The sequence below is a fragment of the Peromyscus californicus genome, unplaced genomic scaffold (assembly GCF_007827085.1).
Source record: "Peromyscus californicus insignis strain IS unplaced genomic scaffold, ASM782708v3 Scaffold_5__1_contigs__length_169319896, whole genome shotgun sequence".
In the NCBI taxonomy this organism is placed as follows: Eukaryota; Metazoa; Chordata; class Mammalia; order Rodentia; family Cricetidae; genus Peromyscus; species Peromyscus californicus.
Window position 1 is genome coordinate 48,814,244 of NW_026294573.1, and position 13,342 is coordinate 48,827,585.

Genomic DNA, 13,342 nt, shown 5'->3' on the forward strand with positions numbered 1-13,342 from the left:
CAACATATGAGTGCCCATGGCATCCATAGGAGGATGTCTCCTAGTTCTATGGAGTTAGAGCTACAGATGGTTGTGAGCAGGCATGCGGGTGCTGGAAACCAAACCCAGGTCCTCTATAAGAGCAACAGGTGCTCTAAACTACTGTGTCATCTCTCCATCCTCCTAAGTGGTTCTTAATCTTAGCTAGGAGCTGTTGAAAACTTTCCTAAGTGGATCTTTACCCTGAGAGTTAGGAGTTAATCAGAGGTTTTGCTCCTAACTCTTCACCTCTATTAAAAAGTCAAGAGGATAATCACTAGATATCATAAAATAAACAAAATACCGTAAGTCCTAACACCAAAGAGGGGAACTTCCACGGCAACCACAAGGCAAGCAGAACTATTGGATGCCCATCAGTTCCAGCAGCTACGCTAAGTGGACACATTGCATCTACAATTCTCTCTAAAGTTCTACTCTATCTACATAAACATGACTTTGGTTTATTTTCTTGCCACTTAATAAGAAGAGTTTTCTAGGAATAATTTGGATAGCTTAGATATGTAAAGAAAGGTGGCTTTGTAGCCTAGTCGCATGGAGAAGCACTCAGAATCACGCTTCTGTGGTCCACGCCATCTCTGGTAACACCATTCAAAGCTCAGAGGTTAAAAAAAAAAGCTACTAGCCGGGCAGTGGTGGCACACGCCTTTAATCCCAGCACTCAGGAGGCAGAGCCAGGTGGATCTCTGTGAGTTCAAGGCCAGCCTGGGCTACCAAGTGAGTTCCAGGAAAAGGCGCAAAGCTACACAGAGAAACCCTGTCTCGAAAAACCAAAAAAAAAAAAAAAAAAAAAAAAAGCTACTGATTCTTGCTTTCCCCACCCTGCTTTTGAGAAAAATATTTTTTACCAAGGCTGGATCATATGACCTTAGAGTGACAACATTCCCAACAAGTAACCTACCTGTTAGCCTTTCATTCTGAATCCCTTTGGCTAATTACTGTTGCCAGTTTTAGATACCAAAAGTAAAGCCCTGGGGATGCTGGGTTGGAGAAAGTATTTACTGGTGAATCTCAATGCATAAAAAAAGACCTTCCCTTGTTCCCCAAGGGAATCCGTGGCTGATATGTAGAACTGAATTGTATTGCAAAATAAATTAAAATAAATTAAAAAAAAATAAAAAAATAAAGTATGGGAGATTCTGGAAAAAAAAAAAAAAAAGACCTTCCATGCTCCTTCACTTTCCAGATACCTCCTAAAATCCATTCTTCCCATGAGGATTCCAAGGAGTACCTTCTGTACTCATCCTGCTATGAGTGTCTACTAATGGAGACTTCGTAAATTTGTGGGTAACTGGCTTGACCTAGTGACTAACCCAATCAGCCCAGCTAGTCCAACTCACCAGAGGCAAAGGATTTACAAGGCCTTTCAAGGGTTTCCAGTCACCTGGGCTGACATCAGCAGCACTGCCATACATTTGTCTTGGTTTCGTTTTAGTGCCTCTCTGCTAGAGAGCCTGCTTGTCTCGCTTTCCAGGTCTTCTTTCCTGTCTATGGGTCCCTCCTGTCCTGTTTAGTCTCAGATGTGCACTGGGACCAGCAGAAACCCAGCTAGACTTGCTCAGTGATTGTGTTGTGCAGTTGTCCAGTGCCTTCAGCTCAATGTCTTCTGACTTGTACATAGCCACATAGGACGGATGGACGAACCAAAGATCATGTAAGATGTCAGAAGAGGGGCCGCCTCAAGGCTAACCACACTACTTTCTTTTGTTATTTCACCCCAGCTTGGTAACCTGACCTTGCCTGTTAGATAATAATGTCTCTTTTTACATTCCAATATTATCCTTCTAAGAGTTGCCTACAATTTTACTATGCAGAGAGAGAGAGAGAGAGTAAAATGAGTCAGATACATAACTTACTTCCAGTGGGAAAAGGTCTTGCTAGCTTTGGTGACTCCGTGCTTGTGTTAATTGGCTGGCCTGAACCCCATATCTCAGGCTGATCTAAAAGAACTGGAAATAGAAAAACAGAATTTCTCAGGGTAAGTTCAAACAAGAATCTAGAACTCCTATTAAAGTTGAGCTTCACAACGTGATCCCCACACCTTGTGTCATCCTAGAAGTTTAATTTAGGAGTGTGCTGATCCACACACTCTTCAGGCAGAGAACAGAAGCAGAAGCATGGTGCATGGGGGAGCAAGGGGGCGTCTGTGTGCATACATGGACCTAGATCAAAGGAGACTCCAACTGTAACCCACACTTTCTTCCTAGTTTGTCCCCTAAGGACAGTCTGGATGCCACTACACTTACTGTCCCCATTTCTGTACCATTCAGAAATTTTAGGAATTAACTCATGAGCATTTATTTTGTTGTTAGTTGGTATAGTTAAAGACTTCTATGAATATGCTTCAATGTCGAAAATGTCTGCATTCTGTGCAGCGGTTCCTATTTTTAAAGATTGTTCAGTCTCTTAACCCTTTATAGCATCATAAAGAGGAATGATTATTCTAAAGATGCTTGTTGAACATTTTAAGAGAACCAGAACATTTTAAAAATTATTATTTTATTTTATTCTGCCTTCATGTATGTCTGTGTACCCTGCCTGGTACCCGAGGAGGCCAGAAGAGGGAGTTGGATATCCTGGAACTGGAATTTTAGATGATTGTGAGCTGCCTTGTGGGTGCTGGGAATTGAACCCAGGTCCTGTGGAAAAGTAGTCAGTGCTCTTATGCTGTGGGATGGTCTGTATGTCAAGTGTGTTGCTGATTGGTCAATAAATAAATCACTGATTGGCCCGTGGCCAGGCAGGAAGTATAGGCGGGACAAGGAGGAGAATAGAGCTGGGAAGTGGAAGTCTGAGAGAGAGACACTGCCAGCCGCCATGATGAGAAACAGCATGTAAAGATGCCGGTAAGCCACGAGCCATGTGGCAAGGTATAGATTAATAGAAATGGATTAATTTAAGCTGTCAGAACAGTTAGCAAGAAGCCTGCCACGGCCATACAGTTTGTAACCAATATAAGTCTCTGTGTTTACTTGATCGGGTTTGAGCGGCTTGGGACTGGCGGGTGAGAGAGATTTGTCCTGACTGTGGGCCAGGCAGGAAAACTCCAGCTACACTCTTAGCTACTGAGCCCAGGAACCAGAAAATGAATAGTTCTTTAGTTCTTTAGAAGCAAATCAAGGCAATGAAGTATTGGTCTAAGAGCACTGAATCTAACATTGTTTTTCTTTTTGTTTTGATTGTTACTGTTCAGGTGTAAATAAGCAGTCCTTTTCTGTAAGTGCACTGCTATTTGATGTGCAGTATGGAGCATAGGCAGAATGTGGATTTCATTGTAGCTTCTAGCTTCCTGTAGAATCCTGGGCAAGTCATTTAACCTCTCCGAGCCTCCCTCCTGCAGCAGAAAGGGGAGACAATAACAATCCCAGGAGGAACTGAGAGGACGAAGATGGCAGTGGGGTGCAAATACATGTATACACAAAAAGTGTACATCAAGCACTCATCTGAGACCAACAGCTGTTACTTTGTATTTCATTCTCACAGAACCACCGGGTAGTAAAAGCCAATGCCACTGTTGGGAAAGAAAAACCAATGACTAGTGTTCTCAAACACTTGTCCACAGAAAAAGTCCAGGGGCTGAGACCTGATGTAGGCTCAGCTCTTTCCAAGTCACTGCTTTTCCCTCCTAGGTCCTCGAAGCAACCAACCTAAAGAAGTAAAGAGTGAGCAGAGAGGAAAGAGAGGCGTGGCCAGGGGAAGGGCTGATTTGCTCGGTGCAAATGTCAGAACTTTGCCAAACTTCAGTGGCTAAGGTCAGAAAGACAGACAAACAAGACTCGTCAGTGAGTCCAGATGTACGTTTTCCTCCATCACAGTTCTCCATGCAAGCCTAAACTCTGTGCTGGGAACAGCGTTGCTTCCGTGGGTTCAACGTGGGGACCACCTGGATTTAACAACAACTACAACAACAACAACAACAACAACAACAACAACAACACACTTCTATTCTCATGGGAGATATTTCTGTATGCTTATAGAATTCCTTAAATGGGCAGGTTCAGATGCAACACACCAGCTCTCACCACCAGTTACCTCACAATTATGTCATAAAAGACAAAACTGATCACAGATGACTTAATAATACAAATGACAACCCCCCCCCCCGATTTTGTATAGTTTTGTATAGTTCTAGGTTACAAGTGTAATGCCACTGAGAAGGTATTTAGGAATGGTTTTTTTTATAAAATTTGCCTAACTAAATCATTGAAAGCATTCAGGTGTAGCTGTGCGACTGAACCATTCTTCATAGAAAAGGAGTTTTAGTTGGTCACATTCTCTGTAGTGTGCTTTGGTTAAAAGTGATGGATGTGTCTTCTAGAGTTTTCTCTTGAAACAGGTATCAGTGAGTTCTTTGGCTTCGTCCGCTGCTTTTCTTCTGGAAGGGATAAGAGCTGGAGCAAGTCCTTGCACTCTGAGATGAAGGTAACCAGTGAGGACTGAAGAGGAGCCCCACGACCCTCCCGGGTTTACCTCTACATGCTTATCAAGAAATAAAATTCTGTCTTCATTACTGTACTTTGAAATCTCTTTGTTACTTTAGCTTAGGCTTCTTGCCTACTTTTATGTTAAGTCTTTGTTTGTTTGTTTGTTTGTTTTCAAGACAGAGTCTCACTAGGCAGCTCCAGTTGTCCTGGAACTCATTCTGTAGTCCAGGCTGGCCTCAAACTCACAGAGATCTGCCTGCTTCTGCCTCCCAAGTGCTGGGATTAAAGGTGCGTGCCACCATGCCCAGCTTATGTACGTGTTAAGGACACTTCTCCATTGGGGCCTAGAAAGTTACCCTCTTATCACATATATAGTTTAGAGTTCTTTTAAAAAAGATAGTATTTTTAATTATGTGTACATGTGTGCCTGTCTGTGGGCACATGCATGTGAGTGCAGATGCTGCTGGAGTTCAGAAGAGAGGGTTGGATCCCCTGGAGCTGGAGTTATAGGCAGTGGTGAGCTTTTCAATGTAGATACTAGGAACTGAACTTGGGTTCTTTGCAAGAGTAGCACATGCTCTTAACCGTATTTCCATAAAAGTGGGGCCATATATCCAGTCCAACTTTAGAGTTTTTAAGTCAAACAACTTTTTATAATGACATTCAATAATGCTTATTGGAAATACATGTATTGGGCATAAATATAATTCTAATATAGACTAGCTCTCCTTTTTAAAGGGATGCTTTCTATCAACAAGACATATTTATAGTCCTTCAAAAACCTGGTTAATGTTAAACACTTAAACATTTAATTGTAGAATAAATATTTAGTAGGCAACCCAAAACTAATGGCAGAAATGTAGATATTTCTCTTATAGTATTGCTAAATGATTAGCAATGCTTCCTGGGTCGTGAGCTAGCAGACCTGTCCACTCTCTCATTGACACTGCCCTGATGAGCTGGAAAAGAGTGAATACCATCTTCACTACTGAGGGTGAGAAGACCACTCTCCATTTATACTCCTGCTTACACTTCTCACAGCAGCTCTTGGGCTCAGAGTTCATTTACCCTGATCAGGATTGGTGTAGATCGACTTTCATTTTTATTGGCCTATTTTCAGGAATGAAGTTGTTAGCCATTCTGGGAATAAAATTTAAATCCTACAATAATAGAAGTTTCTCAACTAAACTCACAGCACACTTCACTTGGAACATTTTTCTACCATGAGGGTCTGATGGTATGTTGACAAGACATAATTACATACATTGACTCAAGAGAAGTAGCTCCATAGGAGTGCTGTAGACATACAGTTCCCTACCTTCTGTCTTCTGCTCATCAAAAGCTGATTCTAACGGTGGACCAAAGAGAGGAGCAAGGGCCAGCGTATCATCTGGAGGCTTCTTGCTAAAACATGCATTTTAGGCAGAGTATATAGAGAGAAGGATCAAAAATTAATGCTCAAAACTGACACACAAACTTTCAAATACTTTCCTTGGTTAAACAAGTATGTGTAATTGTGTACTCAGGCAAGCACATGTGTGTACAAAGCTTCTGTTGGCCTTAGAAAGTATCACTTGAAGATGCCATGTGGGAAAGGGTCATGGCAGGAGATAAGACCCTGAGGTCTACTGGAGGCCTAGGCGGAGCTCCAACAGAAACATCATGGTTAGTCTCCACACATAGAAGTGACATATTAGAGATGCCAGTTTATTACAAGGCACCTTTCTGTCACATGAACTCAAAAGACTATACATATTTACTTTTTCATGGTTTTGAGACAGCTTCTTATAAAGCCCGGGCTGTCTTAAAATTCATGACCCTTGTGGCTTTTGCCCCATGTGTTGGGGCTACAGGTGTGTGTCAACATGACTAGCCTAAAAATATAGACTTGTCATTACCTGTGATGGCTAGTTTTTATGTCATAAAAACTATGTTTTGACATAAGCTGGGGTCATCTGGGAAGAAAACCTTAGTTGAGAAAATGTCTCTATAGGATTGGCTTGAAGGCAAGTCTGTGGGAGCATTTTCTCGATTGATGACTGATGTGAGGGCCCAGCCCATGGAGGGTGGTTTTACCCCTGGGCTGGTGGTCTTAGGTCAGGTAACAAAGCAGGCTGAGCAAGCCACGAGGAGCAAGCTAGTAAGCAGCACTCTCCATGGCCCCTGCTTCAGCTTCTGCCTTGACTTCCTTTGATGATGGACTGTGACCTAAGACTTATAAACCTTGTCTTCCTTCAGTTGTCTTTGGTCACGGTACTTTATCATATAAATAGAAACCCTAACCAAGACATCACCTTCTTTCTTTCTTTCTTTTTTCTTTTTGGTTTCCTTTTGAGACAGGGTTTCTCTGTGTAGTTTTGGTGCCTGTCCTGGATCTCGCTCTGGAGACCAGGCTGGCCTCGAACTCACAGAGATCTGCCTGGCTCTGCCTCCCGAGTGCTCTTATTTCTTGTTGTAATTAATGCAATTTAATGAAAGTCAAGCATCGAGCTATTTACGTGATGCCCAGGAAGTTTGTGTTAGAATAAAAAAAAAAAACTGGACACTTGGTTTCTAATTTCACCTTGCTCCCTCCTACTTAATAAACCAGTGATGTCCTAACTCAGGATATCTTAACAGTATTGAGAAATCTCATCTTTCCTCCTGACTACTTGTCTAGATGGATTATTATTATTATTATTATTATTATTATTATTATTATTATTATCATTATTGTTTCCATTCCTTCTCCAGACTCGATTATCATCAGGGAGCCTAATGATTTTTGTGTGCATGTCATCCAGGTGAAGGTTGGAGAGGAAAATGGAGAAGTAGGTGGAGGATGAGAAGACAGAGAATCCAGATTTTAAAGAGATACAACTATCATTTTGGGAAACAATAACTATTTATATAATACTAATACTTCACTCAAAGAATCCACAGTGAAATACAACAGTTCTCTCTCTCTCTCTCTCTCTCTCTCTCTCTCTCTCTCTCTCTCTCTCTCTCTCTCTCTCTCTGAACAAAATAGAAGGTTCTTTGATAGGGAAGTTAGAATGTATTATGAAAGTATATCCAACTATCCAACTTCTCTGTTTTAGGGCAATATAACGTATCTCAGATGAACATTCCAGAAATGAAAAAAAAAATCTCTTTGTACACAACTCTAGTTTTCTCATCAGTGAGTAGACCATACATTCTGCCATAGACAAATGCAGACATTTACCCAAAGGTTCCCCTTAGGGCTGCATGTATGAGAAATGACAGCAAATTTGGTTGTAGCTATATAAATGCACATACATGTTAGGCCTACATTCACTGAGACCTGGAGGATATTTGCTGAAAAGTTAAAAGTTGGTGATGAATAAAAAGGAACCAGTGTCTTCCATGCTCACCTTGTAAGTTCCGGAGTTGGGGTAGAACGCCTGGGCCTTGCGACTTCTTCACCTGACATACAGGACAAAAGACCTTTTTAGGCGTATCTCTAGCAGTTCCTTCTGGTGTGTCAAATGAGCTATGTTTGGAAACACTTAGAGATTTCATCGCCATCAATAAGCAACTTAACGTGACAACTGCAAACCAAACCCTCTCTCCTGGCAAGGTGACAGCCATGTAGCTGCCATGTGTGGTAGGAGTTCTCTGGCATTTGTAAAACCTCATCACCCAAAGAAAAACCATAAACAAGCCAACAATTGAAGATTTGTATACTGTTGAGCTCGGAGGAACAGTCTATCATTCTTCAAATGCCTGTTGCCTGAATGGGTTCTGGTTCTCAGTTACCATGGGGGATAATAATCCAGGCCATATGCCCATAGTCCGCAGGTCAGGTTGTCAGCCTACTCTTTTTTTTGAAATGGCAAGAAAATGTTGCAGCTTTAAGAATTAATTTAGATTTTCCTAGGATACATTGTATGTGGCAGGAGGGGTATCGGATACTATATATGTTAGCCTCTATCATATCACTTTGGTGGACTGAGCATTTTACCCCATAATGTAAGAATGGATACATTGTATCTGCCTTTAGTGCCATCGGGGCATTCCTCCTCTCTCCCCACCTCTAGCTACAGTGTGTCTAATCAAACACATTTGATTAAATTAACTTCAAAGCTTAAAGATGCAGCAAGAGCTGGCGAACATGGGAAGGAAGTACCGGTGTTTTTCCAAAAATAATTTGTTTGGAGAATTTAAGCATTAATTATTCAGAACCCAGATACCCTCCATCATAACAAGAAATCTTTGCTGTAAATGTTTGGTTTTGAAAGACTTAAAAATAAATCCCCCCAACTGTGCAATTCAAATGCAAACATGCTCCAAGATCCAGGGAACTATTCCTTCTGTCAATCCATACTCTATTTCTGGGAGCTAAGACATACTTACTGGATAAGTTCCTTTTAATTGCACCCTAGAATTAGAAATAAACACTATAAGGCTTAAGACCACAGATATGTTATGTACAATATGTATTATTTCTGTCATTTCAATTAAACTGAACTCAAAGATACCCCAGATTGGGAAAAGGAATTTTGACTCAGTACCACACTGATGTTGGAACCTGTAGGTAGACACATACAAATCAGTTTTTCTTGTTACTCTAAAGTGATAGAGAAGAGGGAGAGAGCAATCTATAAGTCACCCGAATGAGCAAGCCCCTTACCTGGGTGGATTTAGTAAGGACACAAATTGGTCTCTTACAACTAGGACCCTCTTGAACTTAAGCACCTAAGAATCCAAACTTATTAAATATTTAGTATTTGAAAATTCTAGGATATATGAGTACTGTCTGCTCCTGGTCAGATGGGATCTTGAAGTAGTTAGCAGAAATAGTCATCAGAACGGATAGGACTTGAAGGGTAAAAATGGTGAATGTTGATGTCTACTCATGTCCCACTGACAGGAGTATTTCACACAGGAATCCCAGAAGCTCCATCTTCCCTACCCATTTTCCCCTTTGGCTTCTCCTGCCTGCCAACCAGGAGCCATGTCTTCAGTGCAAGGGCCTCTGGCAGGATGCAAACAGTCCTGGCAGAAATAATCCATGCAGGGCATCGCTAAGGCTGGAATCTTGGCACATACTTACTCAGATGATAGGAAAAGTAACTCAATGAAAAGTTCCAACTCAAAGTCAGAAGCTGTGAAAGGTTCTTAGCATGGACTCTTCTAGAAAAGTGAAGAACCAGGAGGGTGGCATCATGAGGCAAGGCATGACTTGCCATAGAAGAAAGTAGGGAAGGTGGAAGTTCAAGGAAGTGGTCCAAGAGGCACTCCCTCCCACCCCTTCTCACTGTGGGGAAGGTAGCTGCTGTGTTGTGTTCTCTCAAACAACAATGTTAACAGTGCAGGGCATAGTGTAGTACTCTACAGTAGACTGGCTGTATTTCATCTTTCCTGGAACTGGCAAGTCAGAATTTTCCTGCCCCAGTTTGAATCCCTTTATGACAGAGGAACAGTTTGAGTCAGAACAGACCCATTAGATGTTTCTTGGCGGATGGCTTAATAGCACAGATTACATCTTCTAGCTTGTTTTGCCTGAAAAATGCAATTTGTTTGGTCTTAACTGGTGTGCCAGATAGAGAACGATCACATTATTAGTAATGAAATAAATACACTGATTTCAACCTGCTTCATTCATTATGGGAGTTTGGATATAGGAGATACAGAGACAGATGACTGAAGGATGAATTGGACCCTAAAGCAGAGTTGGACCCTCAGATATGAAGGAAGAGACACAGGGGTTCAAGAACTGAATTCCAAGATTACTGAGCTGATTGAGGGAACAGGGCCCCACTTTGTACTGTGAGAACTGCAACTTAGCAGACAGAAGATCCCGGAGCCTGAACTGAAGCCCTTTAGATCATCTACGTTGCTCACTTTATTAAAATGGCAATACCCAAGGAAGCAAGAAGGACACTTTTCCAGTATCCATCAAGTTCCATGCGTGTCCCTTCCTCCCTTTATCATCAGAAGGCAGCAAGGGTGCTCCTGCAACAGTATCACATACACCTCAGCAATGAGTGAGTTAAGCACAAGCCAGTCATGGAAGAAATATGCAGAAAAGCTCGGTTTGTTTTGAAATGAGAAAGAATAAAGCAATTACCTAGGAATAGATTCCAATGGCCCACAGCGACAAGCCAGCCCAACAGGAGAGGCTTGTTGTCAGCTGAGTGTGTGGCACAGCCCTTGAGGACCTGAGGCTGCAGCATGACAAATGCAGCTGAGGTGCTGTCACCACAGAGGCCACACCCAGTAAGGAAGCCCATTGACCTCAAGTGATCATGTTTTCATTCCATTGATTACTGATTATTACTGTTTCTCTCTCTCTCTCTCTCTCTCTCTCTCTCTCTCTCTCTCTCTCTCTCTCTCTCTGTGTGTGTGTGTGTGTGTGTGTGTGTGTGTGTGTGTGTGCAGGTCCACTTGGGAATACTTAGGAAAATTCTATCTCAAAGAGAGGAAGGCAGGGAGGGAGGGAGAGGGGGCACAAAGTTCTCTGAAATGTTCCTAAGCTTATGCCAATCAATAGTCATTACTATTTGAGACAAATACCACCCTACCCAGTGACAAGCTGCTGGTTTTCTATTTAAACTACAAGATGGCATCTCCAGAGACAGCCAGTCAGGATATGATGATTCCAACCCAGCCGTTAGGTGATTTCTCAGATTGTGACAGCTCATAAGGAATGAATTCATTAATCCAAAATAACAAGTAATTCACTATTTTATATATGTGCCTGACTATACACACACACACACACACACACACACACACACACACACACACACACACACACATATCACACACCAGACATACACTATGTAGCATTTAATTCAGCTATAGAAAAATGCCCTGATAATTCTAAACTATGCCTTCACATTTAGACAGCCAGAATCTCCCAACCACTGAACCCAGTTCATCTGCTCCTTGGACACTGGGTGATCATAATGGTATCGGGAAATCAACCTTGCCACCTCCTTTTGGTAGTAACTTTTTCTACACATGCTTAAAGTTTAAAATGTTGAGAGTTCTTACCGGGCTGCGCCTCTGTGGTCAGCAAAAAGAAAGAGAGAATAGACATCTTGTCAGAGAACGATGAATCACTCAACAGGCGTTAACAGAAGACTTCAAAATAGCTACCAACCACACACTCAAAAGTCACCAGGTTAGAGCAAGACAGGCAGGCACATGATAAGCAGTCACAGAAGGCTTGGGAGAACCCCACAGAAAAAACTTCTGTATACAACTTTGCTAATGTGGTGGAGTTGTATGTATCTGTCCATAAGAACAAGACAGGAATGTACAGAATCCTTATTGGTGATTTATTATAATGTCTTGTCAAAAGCAGTTTTTCTTCAGAATATTTGGGGAGGGGATTTATAGGCTGTCTAGATAGTCAGGACAAATCTGTTTCCATAGACAACAGCATGCGCCAGCACCACTGAAGCCATGAATTACCATAAGTAGAACCCACTCTTTGGATTTTTCTCTTCATTGTTCTTAGAATGCACATTTAAGGGTTTGTTGTTTTTTAAACCTGACTTTGGCTTGGTGATTTGGGCAACCTTCTTCTTATAGATAACCCCTGATAAACACACATGGAAACTGTGAAAACTGCCTGGCACCAATGCCTGGTCCAACTTGTGGACCAGATGATATCTGGGAACACATCACACAGACAAGACTACCAACAATGTGTCCCAACAGTCTCCTTTGGGATAGTTCAGCTGCACCAGGAAGGACGCGGATGTAGGGGGTGAAGGAGCTACGCCAAGTTTTGCTTTTAAGATTCATTAGAAGGTAGAAGCTTCCTCAGTGGAGGCCAGGAGCTTAAACACAGGGACAGGCAGGGGGGCTCCGACAAAGATAAACTTATCTTGGGAACAAAAACTTGTAGCCTTTATACTTGGGAGGCCGCCATGGACATTTAGTTCAAAGTGAGGTCTGAGACCCAGTTAGCGAGTCAGCAGAACCGGGAACAGGTTTTAGATCTCTGATTCTGTGATTTCAAGTATGACATTGTGGATGACTCCTGAAGGGGGTCATGGTTGATGCTGAGGCATGGGCTATTAATCATCCAGGCATGGTTATTTCCAGGACCAGGTTTGCCAAGGAGGCCTCTAGTCAACATGACTCCTAGGAGTTTAGACTGTATTAATTGCGGGTACTGCTACATGTTCACCCCTCCTTTCTTCTAAGCCTGCCTCTGTGTGGATACCACTTAAGTAGTAAGAACAAAAGGACCCTAATTAGCATGTATCTTTGGGCTGAGATTATCATACTGTTTTGAGGGGAAAAAAATCACTTTCATATGACTATTTGGACTATATTATTATCTAGTGACCAGATGAAAGTTCTTTAAATAAGGAAAGGTTACATGACAAAAATGAGAAATATTGTACATAAGTCACTATAAGTGACACACTCGCCCAATATGAGATTATGATAAATCATTCAAAATAAAATGCAGGCTGCAGCCAGCCAGCCAGACCCTTAAGCTTAAGACTTTCTCCATTTAAAATTAAAACATTTTTAAAATGTTACCAAATGTATTAAGCCACTTAAATTAAGCCATATCTTAATTTTCGATGAGTTAAAAATCTCTATTTTAGTAATTAGTTCATGCTTATATTTTTCTAGTAAAGGGCAAGCTCCTGTGATAACATTTTAGAAACTTCATTTGCAATTTTTTTTTTTCCATCAAGGACAAGCCATTCAAATTCACGCAGTCTCAGACTGATTAACAAGAACCCCAAAGAGGCAAAGTTGTGTCAAGTACAGATGTGGACAGTTTCAAGGTCTCTGAGTAAGAGCTTCCAAAGCCTTTAAAGCAAGAGATTCCTAGGAGTCAAGTGGAAAGCGTTTACACACATCACCACCATTAAAAATCTCTGCAGGAGAGAGAGGTCAGCAAA

The 13,342-nt window shown here is 41.7% G+C and overlaps 1 protein-coding gene across 33 annotated transcripts in view; it reads right to left on the reverse strand.

Moving 5' to 3' along the window:
• Sgip1 (SH3GL interacting endocytic adaptor 1) overlaps window positions 1-13,342 on the reverse strand; it is a 192,843-nt gene that overhangs the window by 53,301 nt on the left and 126,200 nt on the right. For all 33 annotated transcript variants that reach the window (XM_052716889.1, XM_052716890.1, XM_052716891.1 and 30 more), the window contains 4 exons: window positions 8,817-8,841; window positions 7,835-7,886; window positions 5,779-5,864; window positions 1,893-1,985 (listed from right to left, as the gene is read on the reverse strand). In XM_052716889.1, coding sequence (XP_052572849.1) covers window positions 1,893-1,985; window positions 5,779-5,864; window positions 7,835-7,886; window positions 8,817-8,841 — 256 coding nt within the window. The remainder of the gene's footprint in view (window positions 1-1,892; window positions 1,986-5,778; window positions 5,865-7,834; window positions 7,887-8,816; window positions 8,842-13,342) is intronic.